We start from the raw sequence: 24533 nt of genomic DNA, 5'->3' as shown, positions 1-24533 counted from the left end.
GGCATACACATGGGTGTCCTCTGCACCGCGAGCCCGTGCATCACCTGGTCAGAACCCTCCAGGATCCTCCTTAGGTGTCATGGCACTTCACTCAGGGACCGCTTCGTCGGCCCTCGTCCATCGTACCAGAAGCGCACCTTTTAACCATACCGAGGCTGGTCAAGACCTGGGCAGGCTTGTGAGCTGTCCTTTGAACACTCCCCGTCGCTAGCTATTGCAACCGAACTTCCCTTAGAACACACATATACCAAATGCTCCCTCCAACATTCTGGCGTAAGATAGCCCTTTAAGAAAACAGGGTTTCTATGCAAGTTTTCAGTTTTGATTTTCTTTTAAATACAATGAGTATATCTTAATTCCGTATCCCAAGACTTGTAGATCACAGGTCTGGATTCCCAAGCAGAATTCCTTGAATTCTGAATTCTTGATCCTCAGATCAAAATCAAAGGTCTCAACTTAGTTTCAAATTCAGTGGGTGATTTGAGTGTAGATTACTGAACTGGTCACATCGTCATTTCTTGAAACTGACGAAGGAGTTACGTCTTGGTCATAGTCTGATTCAGGGTTTGAGTCTAGAAAGGTTCTCCCTGAACTATCTTTCTCGAAGGTAATATTTCAATTACTACTTTACTGAATTCAAAACTAAACACGAATTCCTATGAGGAATAAATTAGTCATTTATCTAAATTCCGACTTCGATAGTTTTTTTGAATTTTCTCATTACCATCCTAGAGAATATAAAACGGTATAATTTTCCTTCACTGAGTATTTACTTATTCATTTTTCCAATATTCATGGGATTTAAACATAGGATTAAAGTGAACTCTTATTTTGATAAAAAAATTCTTTTATGCATAAAAATCAATATTGGTGAAAGCAACACTTTTGTAATAAAAAAATTTCTTTTATGCATAAAAATCAATATTAGTGAAAGTAACACTTTTACAATTTTTTTAAAAAATCTTTTATACATCTATTTATGCATAAAAATCCATTTTAATGAAAGTAACACTTTTATAATAAAAATATTCTTTTATGCATCTATCTATGCATAAAAATCCATTTTGATGAAAGTAACACTTTTATAATTAAAAAAATATTCTTTTATGCATCTATCTTTGCATAAAAATTCATTTTGATGAAAGTAACACTTTTATAATAAAAAAAATTCTTTTATGCATCTATCTATGCATAAAAATCTATTTTGATGAAAGTAACACTTTTATAATTAAAAAAATATTCTTTTATGCATCTATCTATGCATAGAATCCATTTTGATGAAAATAACACTTTTATAATAAAAAAAGTATTCTTTTATGCATCTATTTATGCATAAAATCCATTTTGATGAAATTAACACTTTTGTAAATAATAATCAATATGCATCTTTCTATACATAGAATTTAATTCTATTGAAAATCATTCTTTTATAATAAATAATAATAATCAATATGCATCTTTCTATGCATAGAATTTAACTCTATTAAAAATCACTCTTTTATAAATAAAAAATAATCAATATGTATCTTTCTATGCATAGAATTTAATTCTATTAAAAATCACTCTTTTATAATAATAAAAAATAATCAATATGCATCTTTCTATGCATAGAATTTAATTCTATTAAGAATCACTCTTTTATTAAAAAAATAATCAATATGCATCTTTCTATGCATCTTTCTATGCATAGAATTTAATTCTATTAAAAATCACTCTTTTATATAAAAAAAATTAATCAATATGCATCTTTCTATGCATAGAATTTAATTCTATTAAAAATCACTCTTTTATAATAATAAAAAAATAACAATATGCATCTTTCTATGCATAGAACTTAATTCTATTGAAAATCACTCTTTTTTAATAAAAATAATCAATATGCATCTTTCTATGCATGAATGAAAATGACACTTTTAGAATACACAAAGGATGGGGATTACTCTTGTTGATTAATAAAAGATAAAATTTATTTCACAAATTTTTAAAAAATTTTACCATAACCTCCTTTGTATGGCTGACCATTTTTTAATTTTTCTAACCTTAATCTACTTAGGAATTATCCCCAATTGGTTTAAAGCATTCTAAATTAATCAATTTTCACTTTTAAGAGAGAAACAATATGAAAAGTTTAATTCTAACAATTAGATCACTTAACTAGGATAAACAAGGGTTGATTTTAAGAATGAGAGAGGGGGAAAGCCTTTCCAAGAAGGCATAGCATCTGTTTATCATTTTAAGATAACAAACAATTTAGAAAACCATTAAAAGAATAAAGAAAAATATAAGATTTCTAACTTACATGAATTTTGGGAGCTTTCCTTTGGCTTGATGGTTTGAGGGTTCTACGCTTATTTACAACAAGAGTGGCCACCAATTCTTTAGAGGAGGGAATGGTCAAAAACTAGTGAATTATTAAGAAATTCACAGTTCTTGGCTCTTGGGAGGAGTAGAGTAACAGTGCATAAAACACTATTAAGCTTCAACAAAGGGGGAGGCTTGTATTTGTAGGAAAAAGTGAGCTCCTAACCAAGCAAACTGATTCTAGAATTTTCCAGATCAGTTTGGTCAATTTTTGACCATTTTTAGGTCACTTTAGCTTACTTTTTGGAACTAGACTTGAATTAGGAGAGAGGAGAGATGAAATATCTCAATTTTTTATGATTTAAAACTCCACCACACATGTGAAGTAGGCACCTCATTCATGAGGGGGAGAATCCCTATTGTGAGGTGTCAAAAATCCATTTTTTTAGTAATTCCTTTGGTCCTTAGTCCACTCTTCATCTTATGTGAGTATTTACTCATTTTTGGGGGGATTTTCTTTGTTTCTTCTATTTATCTTCTCCACACATTTGGATGAATCTGATTGGCCCCTCAAAGCCTTAATTTAAAATTTTTCAAAAATCTGGACCCCTAGGGTAAGGCCTTTTGAACAGATTATACTTGATTTCTAATGCACCTTCTGAAAATCTTTTTGAACTTCTGTTTTGGGGGAACTTATTTCAATAAGAAGAGATATTTTTCCATCCAAAAATATTCAAAATCTGAATAACCTCTCTCTAGAATATTTTCTCTCTCTAGGCCAAAATAGGTAGAAACAAGATCTTTTATATTTCTGAAGAGGGATTTGATTACAAGGGAAGATGCTGGACATCTTGAGAGGCTGGGGAGGAATCACACACACACACACACACACACACACACACACACACACACACACTAGCATGCATTAGAGAGAGAGATTAGCAAGAGTATGACTCTATTACATAATGGGAGAGTCCTTTGTATTATGAGAGATAAAAACTTATATACATGGCCATAAGTGTTCACACTTACTTAAATTATGGTCGGCCGGGCACTTTAGGCTCATAAGAGGCCTAATGCTATTACAATGACTACTCTCATAATATATCCATGAAATACATCACTTGGTACTTTATCCTAACTTACTACCACACGCTCTTGAAGTAGAAATTGCCATAAGTATTACATAGGACCATTACAGGCGCCCGTCCAAGTTGTAGATTTGGACACCATTGCTTCATATCTTGTATGTATGACCTTTTGGTGTTTCTACCTTAACTCTTTGATATAAGATAATGGTAGTAGATCTTTTTAACCCTAAGAATGGGTTAACATGAGGATAATAAAAAATAACATATTGGACTTTTCTAACATGCATGTTATAAAATTTTAGGTTCATGTAAATTGTAACTTGAGTAGTTTTTTACTGTTTTCACACGAGTGCAAAAAATTCAAGCATATCTATAGACTCCCTTTATCACCTAATTTATAGTTTTTAAACCCAAGTTATGATCAGAACAAAAAAGGTTTCACCTTAGTAGTTAGCTTAGTTATAGAGTAAATCATAGTATATGTGGAGATAATTTAGCCTTAATCATCTTCTTTTGAAATTTCTAGCTAGTCTTTACAAAAGGCTTATATCGAATCAATCATTAATATGTGTAATTTAAATTTCTCAATAGAATTGAGAATTTAGAACATATCAATTCTCTACCCAAGTAAACAGTGGGTGTTTCTCTTTGTTATTTTTCCATCATAATACATAATTTTTTTCAATTTCTCCCTTTACTATTTATATTGTTCCTTAATTTCTTATTTCACTTCAAGCTTAGCCATTTACTTCTACTTTCTTATGTAAAGGAGCTTCTTATAAGTCAGTTCTTTATGTTGTTATATTTTAGTGAACATACTCCCATTGAGATCTTCACATTTCACACTTTTCTTGTGCCCATAACCCAATTATACCTTATTCTATCCTCTAACTCTTTATTCTTTAACTTATAATTCATCAAAGATTGACGTAGGCATGTTGTTAGAGGCATACCCTAGTGTCATGCATATAATATTATAAATACTTACTACACGAATGTTCCAATTTATTAAAGATTGGCCAAGGCACACCATTAGTAGACATACCCTAGAGTCATCACGTGCATGTAATATTATAAACACTTGCGACATGTTTTCTCCAAGCCAAAAATGGCTTCACATCATGGTAGTTGGCTCCTGGTCTTTGGGTGATGGGAACATATCTTTGGTTGATGTTGTAGCCTTCTCGTCTTCTTACACCTTATTATGGTGTCTCTTGGAGTGTATGTGTCCCACATGCTTATCTTTGGGTGATGAGAACATATCTTTGGTGGATGTTGTTGCTTTCTCATCTTACTCCTTATTATTGGCATCTTTAAGAGTGTATGTGTTCCACAGGCCTATCCATTAATAAAAAAATTCTTGACCAAAGCTCTACATCTTGCGCACATCTTGTAATATTATAAACACTTGCTACATGTTTGCTCCTCCAAGCCAAAAATGGCTTCACATCATGGTAGTTGGGTCCTAGTATTTGGGTGATGAGAACATATCTTTGGTTGATGTTGTAGCCTTCTCGTCCTTACGTCTTATTATGGCGTCTCTTGGAGTGTATGTGTCCCGCATGCCTATCTTTGGGTGATGAGAACATATCTTTGGTTGATGTTGTAGTCTTCTTGTCTTACTCCTTATTATTGGCATCTTTAGGAGTGTATGTGTTCCACATGCCTATCCATTAATCAAAAAATTATTGACCAAAGCTCTACATCTTGCGCACATCACTTCTTTTTTCTAGAATTGTTTCTCCTTAAAGCTCTACATCTTGCACACATCACTTCATTTATTCACATTTATTTCTCCTTGCTCCTTGACTAGAATTGACCCTATTAAATGTTAACAAGACTAGCATAAGAAGTGGGTTGAGAGACTAGAAAAGAGGAAGTGCAAGGATTAAATATTAGGAATGGAAAAAGAGGAAGTGGGTTGAGAGACTCAAAAAGAGGAAGTGGGTTGAGAGACTCAAAAAGAGGAAGTGGGTTAAGAGAGTGGAAAAGAGGAAGCTTAAGGATTAAATGGTGGGAATGGGAGATTTCTCTCCATAAACAAAGAGCAATATCTTGTTAAGTACATCACTGAGTTTTTAAAAATGGGACTAATAGGAGGATCTTAATATGCTTGAAGAGCTTGTGGAATAAATTTTTTAAAGGAGGAGAAATAGCTTAATAGCAAGTCACCCACAAAGTTAATGACAAGGGGAGACCACTAACTCACTTGAAAGTCCCCCACAATATTTGAGGAATTTCCATGCCTACAAGATATTTCTATTTGAAGAGAGAATTATATTAACAAATTCATGTTTGCTACCCATACCTTAAGAAGAGTGTGAAAAAGTGGATGAGATTAGGAGTAGGATCATGTGGAGTTATGGTAGCTAAGCCCACCTCTATCTATACAAGTAGAGGGAGAAGTAGGTAGGCCTTAAGAATTCATGTTTGTTACCCATAACTTAAGAAGAGTGTGAAGTGGATGAGATTAGGAGTAGGATCATGTGGAGTTATGATTAACCAAACCTAGCTAAGTCCACCTTTATCTATAACAAGTAGAGGGAGAAGTGGGTAGGCCTAATTCCTCAATTGTACAAGCTTCATAGTAACATTGTGGCTTCTCATGCAATGGCTTACCCCCCAAAAAAGGCATGTATGAGCTCGTGAAGACTTGATTAACCATATTTTTCAATGGGCTACCTATCATGCCTCACTCCTTAAGAGGCTTCTCTCATCCTCCTTGACATGAGAGCGAGAGAGGCTTCTCTCGCTCTCACATCCTCCTTGATGTGAGAGTGAGAGAGGCTTCTCATGTAATATCATGCATTCACTATATTTAGGATTGTTTTTGCATGTTTACATGAGAAAAATTTACGAGCAATGCTAAAATTATACAAATTAGCCTTAGTTCATAATTTTCTTAAAAATTTTCTTTGGTTTTAGTTGTGAAGGTATAAAAAATGACCTTGTAGTAAAGTGACCTTTCCTTTGGTTTCATTTATTAAGGTGTTAAAAATGACCTTATATATTTACTTCTTTTACCTTATTAACCCACCTAATTTTTGAAGATCTCAATCCTCAATTCTTTCCTCTTGTTTGGTTCCCCGTATTTTAAAAAACATAGCTTCTCTACAAGTCTCCATATGCAAGAATTTTTATGTTGAAGATTTACTACATAGTTGAATGCACATCATCTTGCTCAGACATGGCATTAGATTATATGTGATACCCTATTGTTTTTCTTATGTCTTGGTCTTTAAGGGGCAAGTGCCTTTTAAATACTATCTCCAAAAATTTATTTATGGGGGTTACTTACATTTAATATATGTGTTCTTTTTGTACAACATGAGACCAAAACCTAACAAATCAGAGTCTATGTTGTAGCTTTTTCTCAGATTTTATAACTTCTTGAGATTTCATAATCTCACATAGCTATTCTCTCCACTTGGTACTAAAGTTGTTGCTAAAGGTATTATTGATTGAGGGCTAACATGACTTGAAGGCAATGAGACTAATTTTTTTTCTCATTCACCATTTAACCCAAGGATTCATAATGCCCTTATTTGGACACAACATTTACCACCATGAACCCAAGATTGTGCTTAAAGTGCCCCCTTAGCACCCCCTCCCCTAAACAGACTTTTGTATGTCATCAGCACATCTATGCATAAGCACACAATTTTTTGTATGCCAACAAATATATACATACACATGTATGAATTTTATCTAAGCATGTGACCATACATGTGTGCATGTGCATGATGAGATGTGTGTATGCCACAAATATATACATACACTTGTATGTATATATATATATGTGTGTATGTATATATACACATGTATGTATGTGTGTCTCATGTGTGTGTGTGTGTGTGTGCGCGCGCGCGCGCCATAAATATATACATACATGTTTATGTATACACACCCGCGTGCGTGAGTGTGTGTGTGTATATATACACACACACACACATGTGTGTGTGTCTGTGTGTGTGCCTGCCACAAATATATACATACACATGAATGTATTTTATCTAAAGCATGTAAACATACATGTGTGCATGTGCATGAAACATGTGTGTTTGCAACCAAGATAAGGAAAAGACAAGCGAGATGTGCAAACTCGAACTTTAGCATACAAAAAGATAAAACCAATGTCTTATCATACTATGGTTCATTGAGTATGAGAATCCATTTCATTGTCTAAAACATTGTATGGTAAATATAATCCCACTTCGTCTTCTTGTAAGGTGCATTCAATATTAGGCATATATTGAAATGTTTGTACGAGAGATATAACCAAATCCATCTTGTTGTAAGGTATAGATGTTTCCATGCTACGGCCACATGGCATGAACAATGTCATTAAAATAAAGGGATAAAGCAAGATATTGTTGAGAAGAGACTAGACCACATCAATATGATAGTTCATGACTAACAACTACCAATATGATAGTTCATGACTAACAACTATCACACTTTTTAGCATGAAAGTGAAAAATAAGCTGTATATATCATGGTGGATGCTAACTTGTTTCCTGAGTTTATAGCATGTTACCAACATGGCACTAAAATCTTGTCCTTTTTCAAATGAAAATTTACTAGTCATTACAAATATTATGTAGTCTATGTAAAAATTTTAGCAACCTAATAATTTACTACTCATCATGAATATGTAAAATATTAGCAACACATATATATATATATATATATATATATATATATATGTAGATTTTATAAACTAAATTTCCTCCAAAGTACATTATAGAAAGGGTAGATACTATGCCCATAACAATGAGATTGAAGCCTCAAACTAGAGGAAAAATGCATATATATGATGCATTAAAGGAGGAGATAAGGGGGGGTTTAAAAAGTCATTGCATGCCATTTTTACCTTGACATGCAAAATTTGAAAAACCTTATTTATATAGAACATAAAAATATGAGGTAAAAAGAGAACACTTTCTCATGCTCCCCTAAAAGGGTTTGGGGGGAGGGGGGGTATGCATGCTAGGTAAAAAATGAGCTAGGTGTTGGATGGCCGAGTAAATAATTGTTGGCAAACAAAAAACTTGATATGTAATATGACAAAAAAATCCTGAAGGTGAGATTATCCCATAGGTTGATGCATAAAAATTTGTCAATAAGGGCTAAAAAGGAGAAATAGTGAGAAAAGCTTTGCCCTTTGCATTCCTTACAATTTCAAAACCCCTCAATAGACTTTCTTAATGGCATTTAAGTGGTGGCATGTGACTAATTATTAACCAAGGCCACAAATTTGTATTAATGGTGCTTTTATATAAGGTAATATGATTGTAACCCTCTTTAATGAAAAAGATGAATGCCCTCATTTTACACACAGGAATTAAACTTAAGAATTATGTGAAGAGTTATGATTTAATGTTCAAAAGAGTTATGATTTAAACTTAAGAATTATGTGAAGAGTTATGATTTAATGTTCAAAAGAGTGCAAAGTGCATGTTGTATTGTGACTTAAAAGAGTGCATGTGGTATTGTCTCTTAAAAGCAAGTCTAAGGAAGATCAAGTTTATCATTTGAGAGTACATCTCTTTTGTAACAAGGCACGTGCATTGGAGCACACACCTCATTTGTATTAACAAGGAACATGCATTGGAGCACACATTTCTAAGTTATACACTTCACTATGACCCTTCAAAAAATCATGTGTGTGTGTAATAAAGGGTATGAAACAACTACTCACACATGGCATTTATGCATGAGCACTTGTGTTAGGTAGCCCTTTTAGAGGGTAAAAATGAGTCTGAGTTATAAAACAAGGAGAACTACTATGTTTAAGGCATCAAGAGCTGTAAAAGGAGCATCACATTTCCCAAATAACTTTTTTTGTGTGATTAAGTACAATCAATGCTAATGAATGCTCACCATAACACAAAAAAAGGTCACTTGTACCCTTATGTGTTGTGAACTATAGAATTTTTTTAATATTAAGTTTTAGCCTTGCCTAGATGATTAGTGATGATAAAGATTTCAACATAAAACTACAAGTCATGGATTTTGGAGAACAAGTGAAGGCATAAAAAAGTTGTGGTTCCAGTGTGATAAGATGGAGGATTCTTGAAGACAACTTACATTCTCTTAACATGTGAAATCAAATGTTATTACTACACACAACAACCAATGGTATTGAGAAATACATCTTAGTCTTTGTGAGTATTGAAGCTAACTTAGGTTCTCTGAACATGTGAAATAAAATGTTATTACTACACATAACAACCAATGGCATTGAGAAATACATCTTAGTCTTTGTGAGTTTTGCCTCATGGTCCACTAAGATTTGACAACCCTTGCTTATGGTTGGATCCCATTGGCATTATCATGGGTTGAGGTTAGGGCATGAACATGCTTAGTCTTGTTGAATTTATGGGCACCACGATGGGACGAGGCTAGTGTATAGATAGCCTTAAGCCTTGTTTTGTTGAGGTGAGGATATAGTTGATTATAAGCAAGGGTAGCTATATCATGGAAGCACATATCATACTTGTTCATTGGATGCAGCTCACCCAAATTCAATAGCACTGTTGGATGATCAATACATTCACACAATCCACCTACATATGTTGTTGCCCATAATTTTTATCAGGCCATAGACAATAATGTTATAACTCTCAAAACTCTCGAGCTAGAATATTCCCATCACTAAGTTGTGATAGTTACATATCCATGAAGATGTGACCGCACTCTAGCGATTGCTATCTAGGAACACCTTCTCTTCTTCTTTTTGTATTAGTGTGGCAATCTAACACGGTGTTTGGAATGTTTGGTTTGGGCGTCTCTGTAAAGATAGTGGTGTCTCCACCACCCATTTCCATAGTTTTTGCTAGTAGACAGAGACCAAGCTTGGAAGACACCTCAAACTGAAAAGAAATTTCTTTGTCTCCCCTCTATATCTCTCCTTATTCACTTCCTTTTCCATTGTGTGGGGATCAATATGCACTAGGTAGAAAGAAGCCTTTAAACCAAGCCTCAAGGTAGGGCCATATGGGATAGGGGATCATGGGCGCTCCTTAAGGTTGCTATGAAGAAAAAGTCACTCTCCCCCTTAGTGGGACAATTAAGAGAGATTGAAATAATATTATGTAGCACAAGCTAATACAAAATTCAAGAAATGGGGATAAGGGCCATGATAGTTATTACCAAAGGAATTTTATCCCACTTTAACTTGAGTTTATATAGAGAAATGTGAAAGCAAAGGCCTAATTGTGGAACAAATTTAATTAGGTTTCTTTTGTGCATGGGTTGAAAGCATGTAATATGACTAGAGTAAGTGAGCAATGTTATCCCTCATCGTTATTTTGGGTTACATAGTATTAATATTTTAAATATTGATTATCCCACTTTAACTTGAGTTTATATAGAGAAATGTGAAAGCAAAGGCCTCATTGTGGAACAAATTCAATTAGGTATCTTTTGGTGCATGGGTTGAAAGCATGTAGTATGACTAGACTAAGTGAACAATGTTATCCCTTATCATTATTTCGGGTTACATAGTATTGATATTTTAAATATTGGTCTTTACATATTAAAATTATTATCGCTTCATTATGTGAAGACAATGCATCAAAACAATTCAATAATGTTGTTGTTTTGTTCCTCATCAAAGGCTTACATCCCTGTGTGTCACTAATATGGCCCCTCTACCCTAAGTAAATGTTTCCCTAAATATTTTAAAATTTTAAAGTAGGATTATAGACATTGTGGATTCAATTGTATTGGTGAGAAGGTTGGGGTTCAATTATAAGGACAACATATAGTTTCTACTCACCGTGTTCTTCATCACCATCATATTTAGATGTGTTTCCTTGTCAGACGCATTTGATTCACACACACACATGCACGCACACACGCACATGAACATGTGCAAACACACGCGTGCACCCATATATGTACATATATTTAAACTACATAAGTATATGATATTCATATATATTTAATAAAAGTGTTAATTTTTATAATAGTATATAATACACTAGTAAAAATTTGCAAATGATATATAGATAGATATTCTCAAAGGAAAATTAGCAACTAAACTAAACCTTCCTATGTAGTGTGATACAAGTAGAGGGAGAAGTAGGTGGGAAATTGGACCATTTTAGGCCTCACTTGTCCATGACATTGTATCTTCTCATGCAATTGATCACCCCTAAAAAGACCAAGTAGTAACAATATTTTTCACTGGCCTTTCTACCTTTTGTCATCCTTGATGTTAATGTGAGTAAGAGAGGTATCTCTCATCCTTGATGTGAGTAAAAAAGGCTTCTCTCATCCTTAATATGAGTAATAGAGGCTTCTCTCATTTATTTTTATATATTAGTTACTATTGCATGTGATTAATTTATGAGAAATGCTATTGCATCCAACACTAACACTAACACTATACAAATTAGTTACTATTGCATGTTTTCATGTGATTAATTTATGAGAAATGCTATTGCATCCAACACTAACACTAACACTATACAAATTATCCTCACTTCGCAAATTTTTTCTTTGTTTTACCTTATTAACCCTTCTACTTTTTGGAGATCTTAGGCCTTAATGCTTTCCTCTTCTTCTTTTTTTTCTTTGTTTTACCTCATTAATAACCCTTCTACTTTTTGGTGATCTTGGGCCTCGATGATTTCCTCTTATTTTTTTCCCCACATTAAAAAAAATATCTTTTTTACAAGTTTAAATAAGCAAGAATCTTTGTGTTAGAGATTTACTACATAGTTAATTGCGCACAACATTTCCCTCTTGGTGCCTAATTCTTACTTGTCTTACTTAAACATGGCATTAAATATTGTGTGATGGATCCTATAGTTTTTTTTAGGTCTTGATCTTTGAGGGGTAAGTGTTTTATGGTTTTAGACATCCATGCAAGTGGTTTCTATCCATACTTGTGATAAATTATAATACACTTTTCATCCATTTCTAGGAGAAGAGGATTGTTTTACCTCATCCAAAAATGTAATTTTGAGGGTTGCATATATGCTTAATTTTTTTGTAAAAGATGAGACCAAAAGTTGACAAATTACAATCTATGATGGAGAAATTTTAAGACTTCAGAATCTATTGCATAGCTATTCTCTCCAATTGGCACTAAAGTTGTTGCACATGTTATTGATTTAGGTAACATGATTTGAAGGTAGTGATTGCCTTTTTTTCCACTGACTATTTAACCCCCAAGGGTTCATAGTGCCTCTTAGGTGGAGTTAAAGATGGAGAGAAGTTATTGTGTAAAATACAAGTTACCTTACTCAAACTCTTATTTCAATTTATTCCAACACAACAATAACAAAAACCCTAATATCCCCCCCCCTCCCCTTCCCACTCCACAAAGGGGTGACTTAAATAAAAGGGAGGGGGGGGGAGTTATAAATCCTTCCATTAAAAAAAAAACAATAACCTCAAGATTGAGTTAAAGTTGCATGATTGAGTTAAAGTTGCATGATTGTGATAGACTTGACACTCATGATTACATTTCCTTTAAAGTAAAGTAAAGTTCCCATATTTATGTGTACGGACTTTCTCATGTCATGAGCACATCTATGCGTAAGCACATTATTTTGGGTATGTCACAGATATATGCTCACACATGTATGTGTTTTATCTATATATATGAACATGCAGGTGTGGATGACCCTTGTAATAAGTATGCATACAAAATAAGGAAAAGACAAGTGAGATTTGAGTACATTTAGCATACAAAAGGTAAAATACAATGTCTTATCATACCATGGTACATTAAAGATTAGGCACCTATTGAATTATTTATGATGTTATATGGTGAAAGGTCTACATAATCCACTCCATCTTCTTGTAATGTATAGATGTTTCCATGGGTACAAGGTCAACATAATACACTCCACCTTTCTTGCAATGTATAGATGTTTCCATGCTACCATGGCCACATGGCATACACAATGTTGTTGTTGAGATAAAAGGGATAAAGCAAAGTATTACCGAAAAGAGACTAGACCATCACTTTTTGGCTTGAAAGTCAAAAATAAGATGTATATATCTTGGATGATTACTTGCTTTCTAACTTTGTAGCATATTACCAACATGGTGGCACTAAAAGCTTGTCCTTCTTGAACAAAAATGGTACTAGTGATTACAAACATCATGTAGTTCATGTAAAATTCTTAGCAACCTATAAACATGTAGCGTTTAATGAACCAACTTCCCTTAAAAAGTACATTAGAGAAATTGTAGATAATATCATGCCCATAACAATGAGATTGAGCCTCAAATTAGAGGTAAAATGCATACATATGGTGCATTGAGGAGGAGGGAGAGTGGGTGAGGGGGTTTGGAGTCATTGCATGCTATTTTTACCTTGACATGCAAAGATTTGGAGTTATTGCATGCCATTTTTACGTTGACATATAAAGATTTGAAAAACTTTGTTTGATAAAAAATGTGCTAGGTGTTGCTGCATGGCCAAGTAAATAGTGGTTGTCGGATAAAAACTTGATGTGATATGAGAGAAAATCCTACTAAAGGTGGTGCATACAAATTTATTAATAGGGGCTCATCAAAATAAAGAGGAACAATAGTGAGAGGCCCTTTTCATTCTCTGTAAGCTTTCCTAAAACACCCTCAACATACTTTCTTAATGACTTTAATCACAATTAAGTGGTGGCATGTGACTAATTATTAACCAAGGCAATGAAATTGTATCAAGGGTGCTTTTATATGAGACAATATGATTGTAACCCTCTTTAATGAAAAAATGCCCTTGTTTTATGCTGGGAAATTTAACCTAAGAACTATATGGAGCATGATGATTTGATGTACAAAAGAGAGCATAATGCACATGATATTGTGCCTTAAAAGAGTGCATATTGCATATCGTATCGTGTCTTAAGGAAGATCAAGGTCATCATTGGGGGCACATCTCTTTTGTAACAATGCACATGCATTCGAGCACACACTTCTAGGTTATACACTTTAAAATGACTCTTCAAAAAATCCCATGTGCGCACAATAAGGGTATGAAATAACTTGTCACACATGACACATGCACAAGCACTACTTGCTAGTAGGTGGCATTTTGAGAGGGTGAAAGTGGGCCTAAGTTGTAAAACAGGGAGAGCTATGTTTAAGGTTTCAAGAGTTACAAAAGAAGCATCACAAACTACAAAATGTTTTGTTAGGTTACATATAATTAATGCTAGTGAATGCTTACCATAACAAAAAAGGTCACTTGTTCTCCTTGAACTAGATATAAATTCTAATATTGTACGAGTTTTAGTACTACCTAGATAATTAATGATGATAATGGATGCCAACATAAAATTATAGTTTATGTCTTTTGTAAAACATGATTTTTTTTTGTGGCTTTGAGCTCAATGTGATAAGATGGAGCATTCTTGAAGCCAACTTAGTTTTTCTACATGTGACATAAACACAAAAGAGCCAACGGCATTGAGAAATATCATTTAACAAGTCTTTGTTAATGTCATCTTATAGGGTCTTTATACAATAGGATTCGGTAACCTCCACACAATATGAAGCCATTGGTAGGCTTTAACAACCCCTTGCTCATGGTTGGATCCCATTCACACCACCATCATGGGTTAAGGTTAGTGTATGAACATGCTTAGGCTTGTTGAATGAATATGTGGGCACTGGATGGGCCAAGGCTAATGTATGGACACCCTAATATGAAGCCATTGGTAGGCATTAACAACGCCTTGCTCATGGTTGGATCCCATTCACACCACCATCATGGGTTAAGGTTAGTGTATGAACATGCTTAGGCTTGTTGAATGAATATATGGGCACTGGATGGGCCAAGGCTAATGTATGGACACCCTTAGGTCTTATTTTGATGAGGTGAGGATGTAGTTGATTACAACATATCTATCCGATTATGAGCAAGCGTAGCTACATCATGGAAGTCTCAAGCACATCTCATACTTGTTCATTGGATTCAACTTGCAAACGTGGAAAACCTTAATTTGATAGCAATGTTTGGATAATCAATAACTTCACACAAATGGTGTTGCACACATCGTTTCCACTAGGTCATGGGCAACAATGTTTAGAACTCTCAAAGATTGATGTGGAAGACGCCCACCACTAAATTGTGATATCTATCTTTTGCAAAGACATGACAGACACTACAGTCGTGGGAGGTTTTTATCTCATCTTCTCTTTTTTGGGTCGTGTATAATGTAGGATAAGTGGAGGTTGGAGCCAGTCTCAAAGAATTTTTGTCGAAGGTTTCAAAACTGAAGGCATAACATTGGTTGGAGCTAGTCAAAGGAGGTTAGAGCTAGTCAAAAATTTTTTTTTGTCAAAGGTGTCAAAATTGGAGGCATTACATTGGTTGAATATTATAATTGATATTCTTGGAAACCACATGAGTTGAGTTGCCATGCGCCCATGATGTGTTTGATACCACACCACATGAGCTTGGCGGATGGCCAACAAATGTGCCCAACAAGCCCCTCCATAGTAGGGCCACTAGCACCCTTGGAGGCAAACACATCCGCATGGGCCTACGGAGGCTATGACATGCTAAGGCACGGCCCCACTCTACCTAATCAACCCTACAATCTTCCACAGAAGACAAGCTTTGGGGGAGTTGAAGATAAGAGGGGCCCCTTTGGACGATATATACTCTTTCATCTGCCTTTGTGCATGTGGGATTCCTTGGCATCCCTTTTTCCATCTTGCAATCCCCACTATCTATGTGAAATTTTGCACCTTCAACACCCTCTCCAATCGAGCACGGAGGGAAGTGGCTTGGGATCATGAATTGAGGGTATGACAATATCTAAGAGTTGCCATGCAGCCCCATGATGATGTTCCCAACAACGTGTCCCTTCGGTGCCACAATAGTGCCACTAGCAGCCCTAGAGGCACACATATTTGCATGGGCTCGTGGAGGCCTTGGCATGCGACTTTGCCTATCCGTCCCTTTCATCTTCTACATTGCCTTTGCTTGTGTAATGATATTCTCACGTGAATATTAAGGCCGCAGCCTGCATGACTCCATAGTCTTTTATCAATTTGTGATAATTGTTGCATGTTTATTTTTGTTCACACATGTGATGGTTGCAAACCTCTGCTTATAACTATTCTTTGCAACCATCACACATGTGATGGTTGCAAACCTTTGCTTAGAACTATTCTTTGCTTATTTTGAGCTATTTTTGTCCATGTTGCCTGTGTGGCTGTTATATGAAAGGTCACTTTTCTTTGGATGCTTTAGGCTACCACTTAGCAATTGAGTGAGAAGTGGGCACTCACGTAGCCCTTGGCAAGTGTAGCAATATATATATATATATATATATAGAGAGAGAGAGAGAGAGAGAGAGAGAGAGATGTTTCAAGCACGCAATGGTAGATTACAGAAGCTAATCGGAAGCAAAACCACTACACAGAAGAAAGTGTTGTCTGGGGTGAAGGCAAAGTATTGTCTTTGATTAAAAAAAGTTTAATAAATGGCAGGACATTATTGTGCAACTTGTTTTTTGTGGTGCGACCATGAACGCGCGTGTGAATCGCGCGTGTGAAGTGAACTTTGAAGCTTGCCTCACTATGAAGCACTAGGTAGAAAGAACCTTTAAACCAGTCCTCACTATGGAGTACTAGGTGGGGCCATACATTGGGGGATCATGGGGGTGCTCTTCAAGGCTGTTATGGAGAAAAAGTCTATTTCCACCAAAGTGGGACAGCTAAGAGACATTCAAAAGAATATTCTTTAGAAGGAAATTCAAGAAATGGGGATAATCTAAGGTAAACGTTGCCCTAAGTAATTCAAAAATTTGAAGTAGGATTACAGACAGGGTGGATTCAACTGTATTGGTGAGAAAGTTGGGGTCCGCGTATAAGGGCAACATCATATGGGTTTCTACGACGTCGTCTTCATCACATCATTACATTTTGCTCGTTGCTGTGTTTCCTAGTGTGCAATGCATCTGGTTCTCTTATCCTGTTAGGCCATCTCCATCTCCATCTCCATCTCCATCTCCATCTCCATCGTCACTTGCTGCAGAGGTTTTGCTCGCCATAGCCATTCCTTCTACAGAGCCATAGCTATCTTCGCTGAGCCTTTCTGTCGGCCATGGCGTTCGCCGGAACACAGCAGAAATGCAAGGCATGCGAGAAGACTGTGTACCTCGTAGATCAGCTCACGGCCGACGGGGTTGTCTTCCATAAGGCCTGCTTCCGGTGCAACCACTGCAAGGGCACCCTCAAGGTATTCTTTCCATAGCATCTGTCTGTTGGGGTTTCTTAGTGCCTTCGTCAGTGTAATCACAGCTTGAGGCTCTTCACTAGGGGTGGTTAGTGGATCCATGGTCATGGATTTCCCGTAGGGCATTGCATCCATGATCATTGTCTCCTTCTTCAGGGTTTTTTCACTGGAATCCATAGTCATGGTATACCGCGAGGCTTTCTCAACGGCTGATATAATTCCGTTGCATTCATGTTCAGTGACTTGTGTGTGCGCGCGCGCACACACACGTAGTGACTGCACTCTGGTGCTGCCTTCTCCAGGGATTTTGGGGGTTCGTGGAAATGTGGCTTCGTGATCTGTAACTTCTTTGAAATTTTTATGCCTTGCAAATGATATGCTGCTGCTCCATCCGGGGTTTCTTTGACACTTCACTGACATGCTGCCATACGCTCTGGAGTTTCTCTATGACTCCGTTGCCTTTGTGATTAGGGTTCTTAATGACGTGGCTGCTTGAATTAGGGTTTATCAGAGTCCCATTCAAATGTTGCTGCTAGAATTAGAAATTTCCAGTGATCTATTGAGATGCTGCTGCTTGATTTTAAGTTTTCACATGAGAATGTTGCTAGCTGATCCAAGGATTTTCTTGATTTGCTGTAGCCTGACTAGGGTTGTTCACTGCATGTAATGAAATACTGGATTTTTTGGTGATCCTATCCAAACCTACTATGTGTAGTAAGCAAAGCTCTAAGGATTTAGTTAATGGATCGGTTCACCTATGTGTAGTAATCACTAAGCAAGTATTCATTCTATGAACGTCCTTTTTTGGACAGGAGTTTGAAGTAGCTATTCTTGAATCTCGCTGCTGCTCAATTTGCTGTACCTTTTTTATATAGCTTGTATCTACTATGCTTTGCTCTGGTCATTATCAATTCCTACATTGTTTGGAAGATATGCTCCTCTAGGGTGGCATAATGATTTTATTGAGTTAAATGCAAGCTGGTTGATTTTACACCCTTTTCAACATTTTTTTTGTGTGTGTGTGTGTGTGTGTGTGTGTGTGTGTGTGTCTTTGGAGATATGTATGAAATGTAGTTCTACATTTGTCTCATCGTGTTAAGCCGTTTCCTTTTTCTATGTGAACTATTTCCAGCTGAGCAATTATTCATCATTTGAAGGAACGTTGTATTGCAAACCTCACTTTGACCAGCTATTCAAGAGGACTGGAAGTCTGGAGAAGAGTTTTGAGACAGGTTTTTATGTGAATCTTTTGAGCTTGTTTTGAGCATAGCTTTTTGTGCAGATGGTTTTTCGAGCTTCTTCGTGTCTGTTTGTGAATGCAGGTGTGCACAAGACTCCAAAGTCTGCCGATAAGGGTCTTGATGGTGAATTGGTATGGAATTGTTTGGCTTACGTATGTTTTTTTTGGGATCATGGCTTGGTTGGTTTGTAGAAGTAATGATTTTGATGGTGCTAATGGAGATCTTCTCTTTATTACTAGCAGAAGACTCCCACAAAGTTTTCGTCTATCTTCTCTGGAACACAAGAAAAATGCATCGCCTGTGGAAAGACTGTTTATCCAATTGAGAAGGTAAAAGTTTTCGCTGATTATTATGCCAAAGGTCATTTCTATGCTAAAGTTGTCTAAAACACTGCTTTTGTTGTTTACTTCTCATTGTCATGCAGGTTAGCGTTGATGGAATGACTTATCACAAGGCATGCTTTAAGTGCTGCCATGGTGGGTGTAGCCTAACTCCCTCCAACCATATAGCACACGAGGGTCGGTTATATTGCAGACACCATCATGCACAGCTGTTCAAGGAGAAAGGGAACTACAGTCAGCTAGAGAAAGTGCCACCTGTGAAGGCAGTTGCCGAAGAAGATGGGAATTTGTGAGCTCTATGGCTAAATGTGAATGGTTTTTTTTTTGAGCCGGAGTTTAATGTATATTTTAATCTCTTGCCAGATCCTTGGGTGGCTAAGCAGCTTTGTTGTCATGAGAGTATGTTATTGTATCCTAGGATACTGTGCTTTCCAAAGTGCGAGGCCAGACTTTCCATATTGAGTGCTGTTTCATGTGAGTAGTATAGATAGATAAGCTGTCTACCCCAGCATTATTATTTATTCTTATGTACTGGTTTTTGTATCGATGCATAAAAGCAGCCTTTGCTGAATTTCCGATGCACGTGGTGTGCATCTAATGAGTAGGCTGTAAGATTTAACATAGGATGTTGAAGTCTATTGTAGGATTTGTACTAACCTACACATGTGATCTTTATTACATGGCTCTTGAGATCTAGATTTCATTCTACTTGTTCCTCTAAATAAAGATCTGGCAAAGTGTCTATTTGAGCTGGAAAGCTGATGAACGGTCAAGTTGTTGATGAACTTGACATAAAATGGAACCAGAAATGTTTTCCACTTGCATACTTTTGAGGTATGCTGACTAACTCTATGAGCTTCAGAAAATTTGGCAAGGATTAAAAAGAGGAAGGGCACCAGAAGGTGCTGCCAAGTGGCATGGCATCTTCTCTGAGTGACTAATTGTTTCTTGAATATGAGCCAAATCTTCTCAAGTCTAGGTCATTGCATTACTTCTTCTTTCTGCGTAGAGATGCTGCTAATTAGTTAATGATGCTGCGCCTCTTCAAGCTCAACCTGCAGGGAGCAGGGAGAGGCTTGAGCCTTGCCTGTAGGGGAAGAACGACATGGCCGAGGTGAGTGGGATTTCTGTTCAAGAGTGCAAATACTCAACAACTCGCCTATGAAGCTGCAGGTCATCGCCCATGCTTGTTTACGTCCCTATGTGTTTTTTGCCTTTTTTTCCAGTGGCTTACATTTTGTGCTGTTAAATTTGGCAAGGATTTAATTTGTGAAAGGTCAACAAGAAGGTGCCGCTGCATAGCTTGGCATCTTCTGTGAGTTTCCATTACACTTGATATGAGCCAATATTGTATTTATGCCATCGGATCTGATTTAAAATCTCACACTAGGGGTACATAGACGTGTATGATAGCTTAGTTTGGAATGCGAAATCTCTGTGCTTTTATTTTGGAGAATGTCTGTTTTCTGATGTAATGCCTACCTATGAGAATCGTGTTGCACTAGTTGTGAAATTTATGGATGTGGTGTCATGACTTTGAATCTATGCCAGACTCGCCTTTGACAGGATGCTAGGGCTGTGAAGAAACTTAGATTGCTTTTGCCCATCTTTGATTGCATAAATCCCTAATGTAAGGGAAAGATGACATTCATACTTTCTGTTGAGGGGAGAAGTTATGAGCAAGAGCGTGGAGGCATTTTATGTGTGCTGCGAGGATGTTTCTCTATCTTGACCGATTTAAGATTGATGGTGAAGGAGATGTGCCATAGAGCATGGAGAAGGATATAATGTTGACACAAACGATGACACCCAGTTAAGTGATTGGCCACCTCCTTTGTCGACATCCCGTACATTAGTTTAGGGTAGGCCATGCATAGTAGAAAGGTTTTGATATAAGTAATGATGTTTGAAGAGCACATTTGTAACTTGTACTTCATGAAAATAATACAAGCTAATGTAACATCATTGAGTCTTGTACTTTACTCTCTCTCTCTCTCTCTCTCTCTCTCTCTCTCTCTCTCGTGTATTTTTGGTAATCAAATGCATGATGGTGTTCCAGTTCTAGTTTCCATAGCTTGGCTATTTGTAATTCTAGCTCATATCTGAGTCCGTCAACTATGGTATTAGAGTCACAAGGTGGTTTGTTTCCTCCTCTTTGTCATAGTCTATAGGGAGCTATGCTTGGAAGGTAGTTCTTTTGTATCTTTGCAACAAATAAGTTCAATGGATGACTAATAATATTTTTTAAGATAACTGAAGACGATGATCATATCAATAGAAGTAATTTTTTGCTTGCAACGAATAGCGGAAATACTTAAATACTCACCTATCATAGTTTCCATTAGAGTTGAAGGCTCTTGAATAGTAGGCAACAGATTAAGGAGCAATCATCGGTGTTGAGTAGTTTTCTATTCAGATGTGTTGTTTTTTGTTGTGAGTTTAAAATCTTGTGTGTACTTTATCCTTGGGATCCCATAACTAGCGTCAGAAACTAGAGCCATAAATAATCATAGATTTATCTTTGATGTAGTATAGGGTAATCCCTTGAGGCGGGGGATTGTTCGGAACCAAGGTCTTACATGTGAATACGCTCAAATACATGCGGTGATATGTTTTTGTATAAGGTTATTATTCTTGGTCTTAGGTGTGAATTGCTATTAAGCTTGAATGTTACATGTGAATACGCTCAAATACATGCGGTGATATGTTTTTGTATAAGGTTATTATTCTTGGTCTTAGGTGTGAATTGCTATTAAGCTTGAATGTGTCCTTGTGTGAACACGCTTTGGCAAAGGAGTAAACACCCACTTATGAGTTGTGTGAACCATCTCTTAGGGGTGTAATAATATTTAGATATTTCTGTATTATGACAAGCAATAACGTTAGAAGAGAACCTTTGTAACTTGTAAAATATGTACATTGAAAGAATACAAGGTAATGTCATGTCATTGAATTGTGTACTCTACTCTCTTTAGCATTATATATATATATCTATCTTGCTTATCTTTGTTAATCAAATGTAGTGATCGTGGTTTTTTTTTAGTCCCTATAGCTTCGCTACTTGCAACCCTTGCTCATACATGTGCTTCAAAGTATAAGCATGATAGGGCTAACTATTTGGCGTGGTCCTATTTGATGTCATGTATTGGCTACCAAAAGGTTTGGGAATGTTCTTATTCGCATTGAGGCATGTCTTGTCTTGCCAATGTAGGATAGTACGTGTACTTAATGTGAAGATACTAGTCAAATGTAACTTCAGCATTAGCCTTGCACATCTCTCATAGTGGAACAAACTAAGTGGGATAACAGCGATGCACAAGCACATGCATTGGTGACACTTTCTATGAATATTTCTTATATTTGCTTTGTAAAATTGTAAAGAAGGCTTGGGGTGCTTTTGTTGTAGGTGCCTCATTAGCAACAATGCACAAGCATGTGCATTTGTAACACTTTCTATGAATATTTCTCATATTTGCTCATGTAAAATTGTCAAGAAGGCTTGGGGTGCGCTTGTTGTAGGTGCCTTATTATCCAGTTGTGGCTTACTTGTGTAAGCAATTAGAGTTCAAGCATATGAATGAGGGAGACTCAATACACGAGTTTCTCACAACAATCAAAGAATCAGAATATAGCTTGCATGTATGAATGAGGTCTATGTAGACAATTTATTTTTGTTTATTGTTCTCATAGCTTTATCAGATTCATACTAAGATTTTATATCCACACTTTCACATGTGATGAAGGGTAATCCCAATGCCTTTACATTTAATATCCACACTTTCACATGTGATGAAGGGTAATTCCAATGCCTTTATATTTAATGAGTTAGTTGTAGTGCTCTTGCAAGAAAAGCTATCGTGGTAAAATCAAAATAGTATGTGTGGGAGATTATACATTTGCTCTACTGGTCAAGAAGGTAAAGAGAAAACCTTATCTCAAGGTGGCTACAAGCCAAAGGCATAATTAACCCAGACTTTTGGCAAAGATGCTAAGAAGGAGGGTGATAAGCTTAAGAAAAAAGGCAAATGCAACTATCGTCAGAAGCCAAATCATTATATCAATGAATGTAGAAAAAGATTGGAAAAGAATAAGAAGAAAGAGTTAAGTATGGTTGTGGTTGATGCATCAGTATAAAGTGTTGAAAAAAAGGAGTTAGCGGACTATGTGCAGGATGATTGGACATTCATTGTGCACTATATAGGATGAATGTAGAAAAAGAAAAGAAAGAAAGAAGAAGGAAGAGTCAAGTATGGTTGTGGTTGATGCATGAGCATAAAGTGTTGCAAAAAAGGAGTCAACGGATTATGTACATGATGATTGGGCATTCATTGTGCACTGTAGGTATGATCCTTATGTCTATGATGTATGCATATCATTGATAGATTAGCATGTTTGTTATTTTGATAATGGTACTAGCAATCACCATTATCAAAATGGTGTTAGTAGCAAGCACATTACTTTTCAGCATGGTTTGTTTTTCTTTCTCGACTTTTCTCCTCAAGGAGACACTTTCTCATGTACAAATAACTCCTCATATCTAGTGAGTAGAGATGTTGCCTTTGTTAAGAACTCAGTTCAACCCATGCTTTTATGTAAAAAAAACAATAAAATATATATTCACAAGACATCTTTAATACACTTCTACCTTTGCATAACCATATGTGGAAAAAATGAATGTTCAACAATGTAATATAAATTAGTTCATAACATTTAAGAATTGGCTTGAATTTGAGTACATAGATCAGTCTATATGATGAGGTAATTGTGGATGAGGAAAGGAAAGCCATATATGCATGCAAGCATATGTCAAAATGGTTAATGATGTAGACATTGCAAGATAGCAAATTAGCTACTCCTTTGCTTGTAAGACACATGCATATTTTCATCGTGCACCTTATTCTTTTGTGGATTAGGCTCTCATTGTTTGTATATGCAATGAAAGGAATCTATTTCCTTTGAGGAAGCATAGAAAAATGATTGTTGAATATATAGATCATGTAGGATGAGTACGACATAATCTTAAAAAATGACACTTGATATTTGGTAGATTTGCCTTATGGTAGAAAGATGTTAACCCATTCCTAGGGTGGTTAACAAGAGCTACCACCATTATCTTACATCAAGGAGTCAAGGTAGATATACCAAAAGGTCATACATTCAAGATATAAAGCAATGGTGTCCAAATCTACAACTTGGATGGGCGCCCATAATGGTGTGACGGAATACTTATGGTGGCGATTCCCGCTTCAAGAGCATGTGGTAGTAAGTTAGGATGAAGTCCTAAGTGATGTACTTCATGGATATATTATGAGAGAAGTCATTGTAATAGCATTATGCTTCTTATGAG

The 24533-nt window shown here is 36.1% G+C and overlaps 1 protein-coding gene across 1 annotated transcript; it reads left to right on the top strand.

Annotated features, from left to right (window-relative positions):
- Positions 1–17257: 17257 nt before the first annotated feature.
- LOC147622655 (LIM domain-containing protein WLIM1-like) lies at positions 17258–19864 on the top strand. Its single transcript, XM_086822204.1, has 5 exons — positions 17258–17607; positions 18737–18836; positions 18927–18976; positions 19088–19174; positions 19270–19864. The coding sequence occupies exons 1-5, from the start codon at positions 17473–17475 to the stop codon at positions 19477–19479; spliced, it is 582 nt and encodes a 193-aa protein (XP_086678330.1). The 5' UTR covers positions 17258–17472; the 3' UTR covers positions 19480–19864.
- Positions 19865–24533: the final 4669 nt, after the last annotated feature.

The sequence above is a fragment of the Cibotium barometz genome, chromosome 28, assembly GCF_041138505.1.
Source record: "Cibotium barometz isolate CiBa-2024 chromosome 28, ASM4113850v1, whole genome shotgun sequence".
Lineage (NCBI taxonomy): Eukaryota > Viridiplantae > Streptophyta > Polypodiopsida > Cyatheales > Cibotiaceae > Cibotium > Cibotium barometz.
This window is presented reverse-complemented; position numbering and strand designations above follow the sequence as displayed.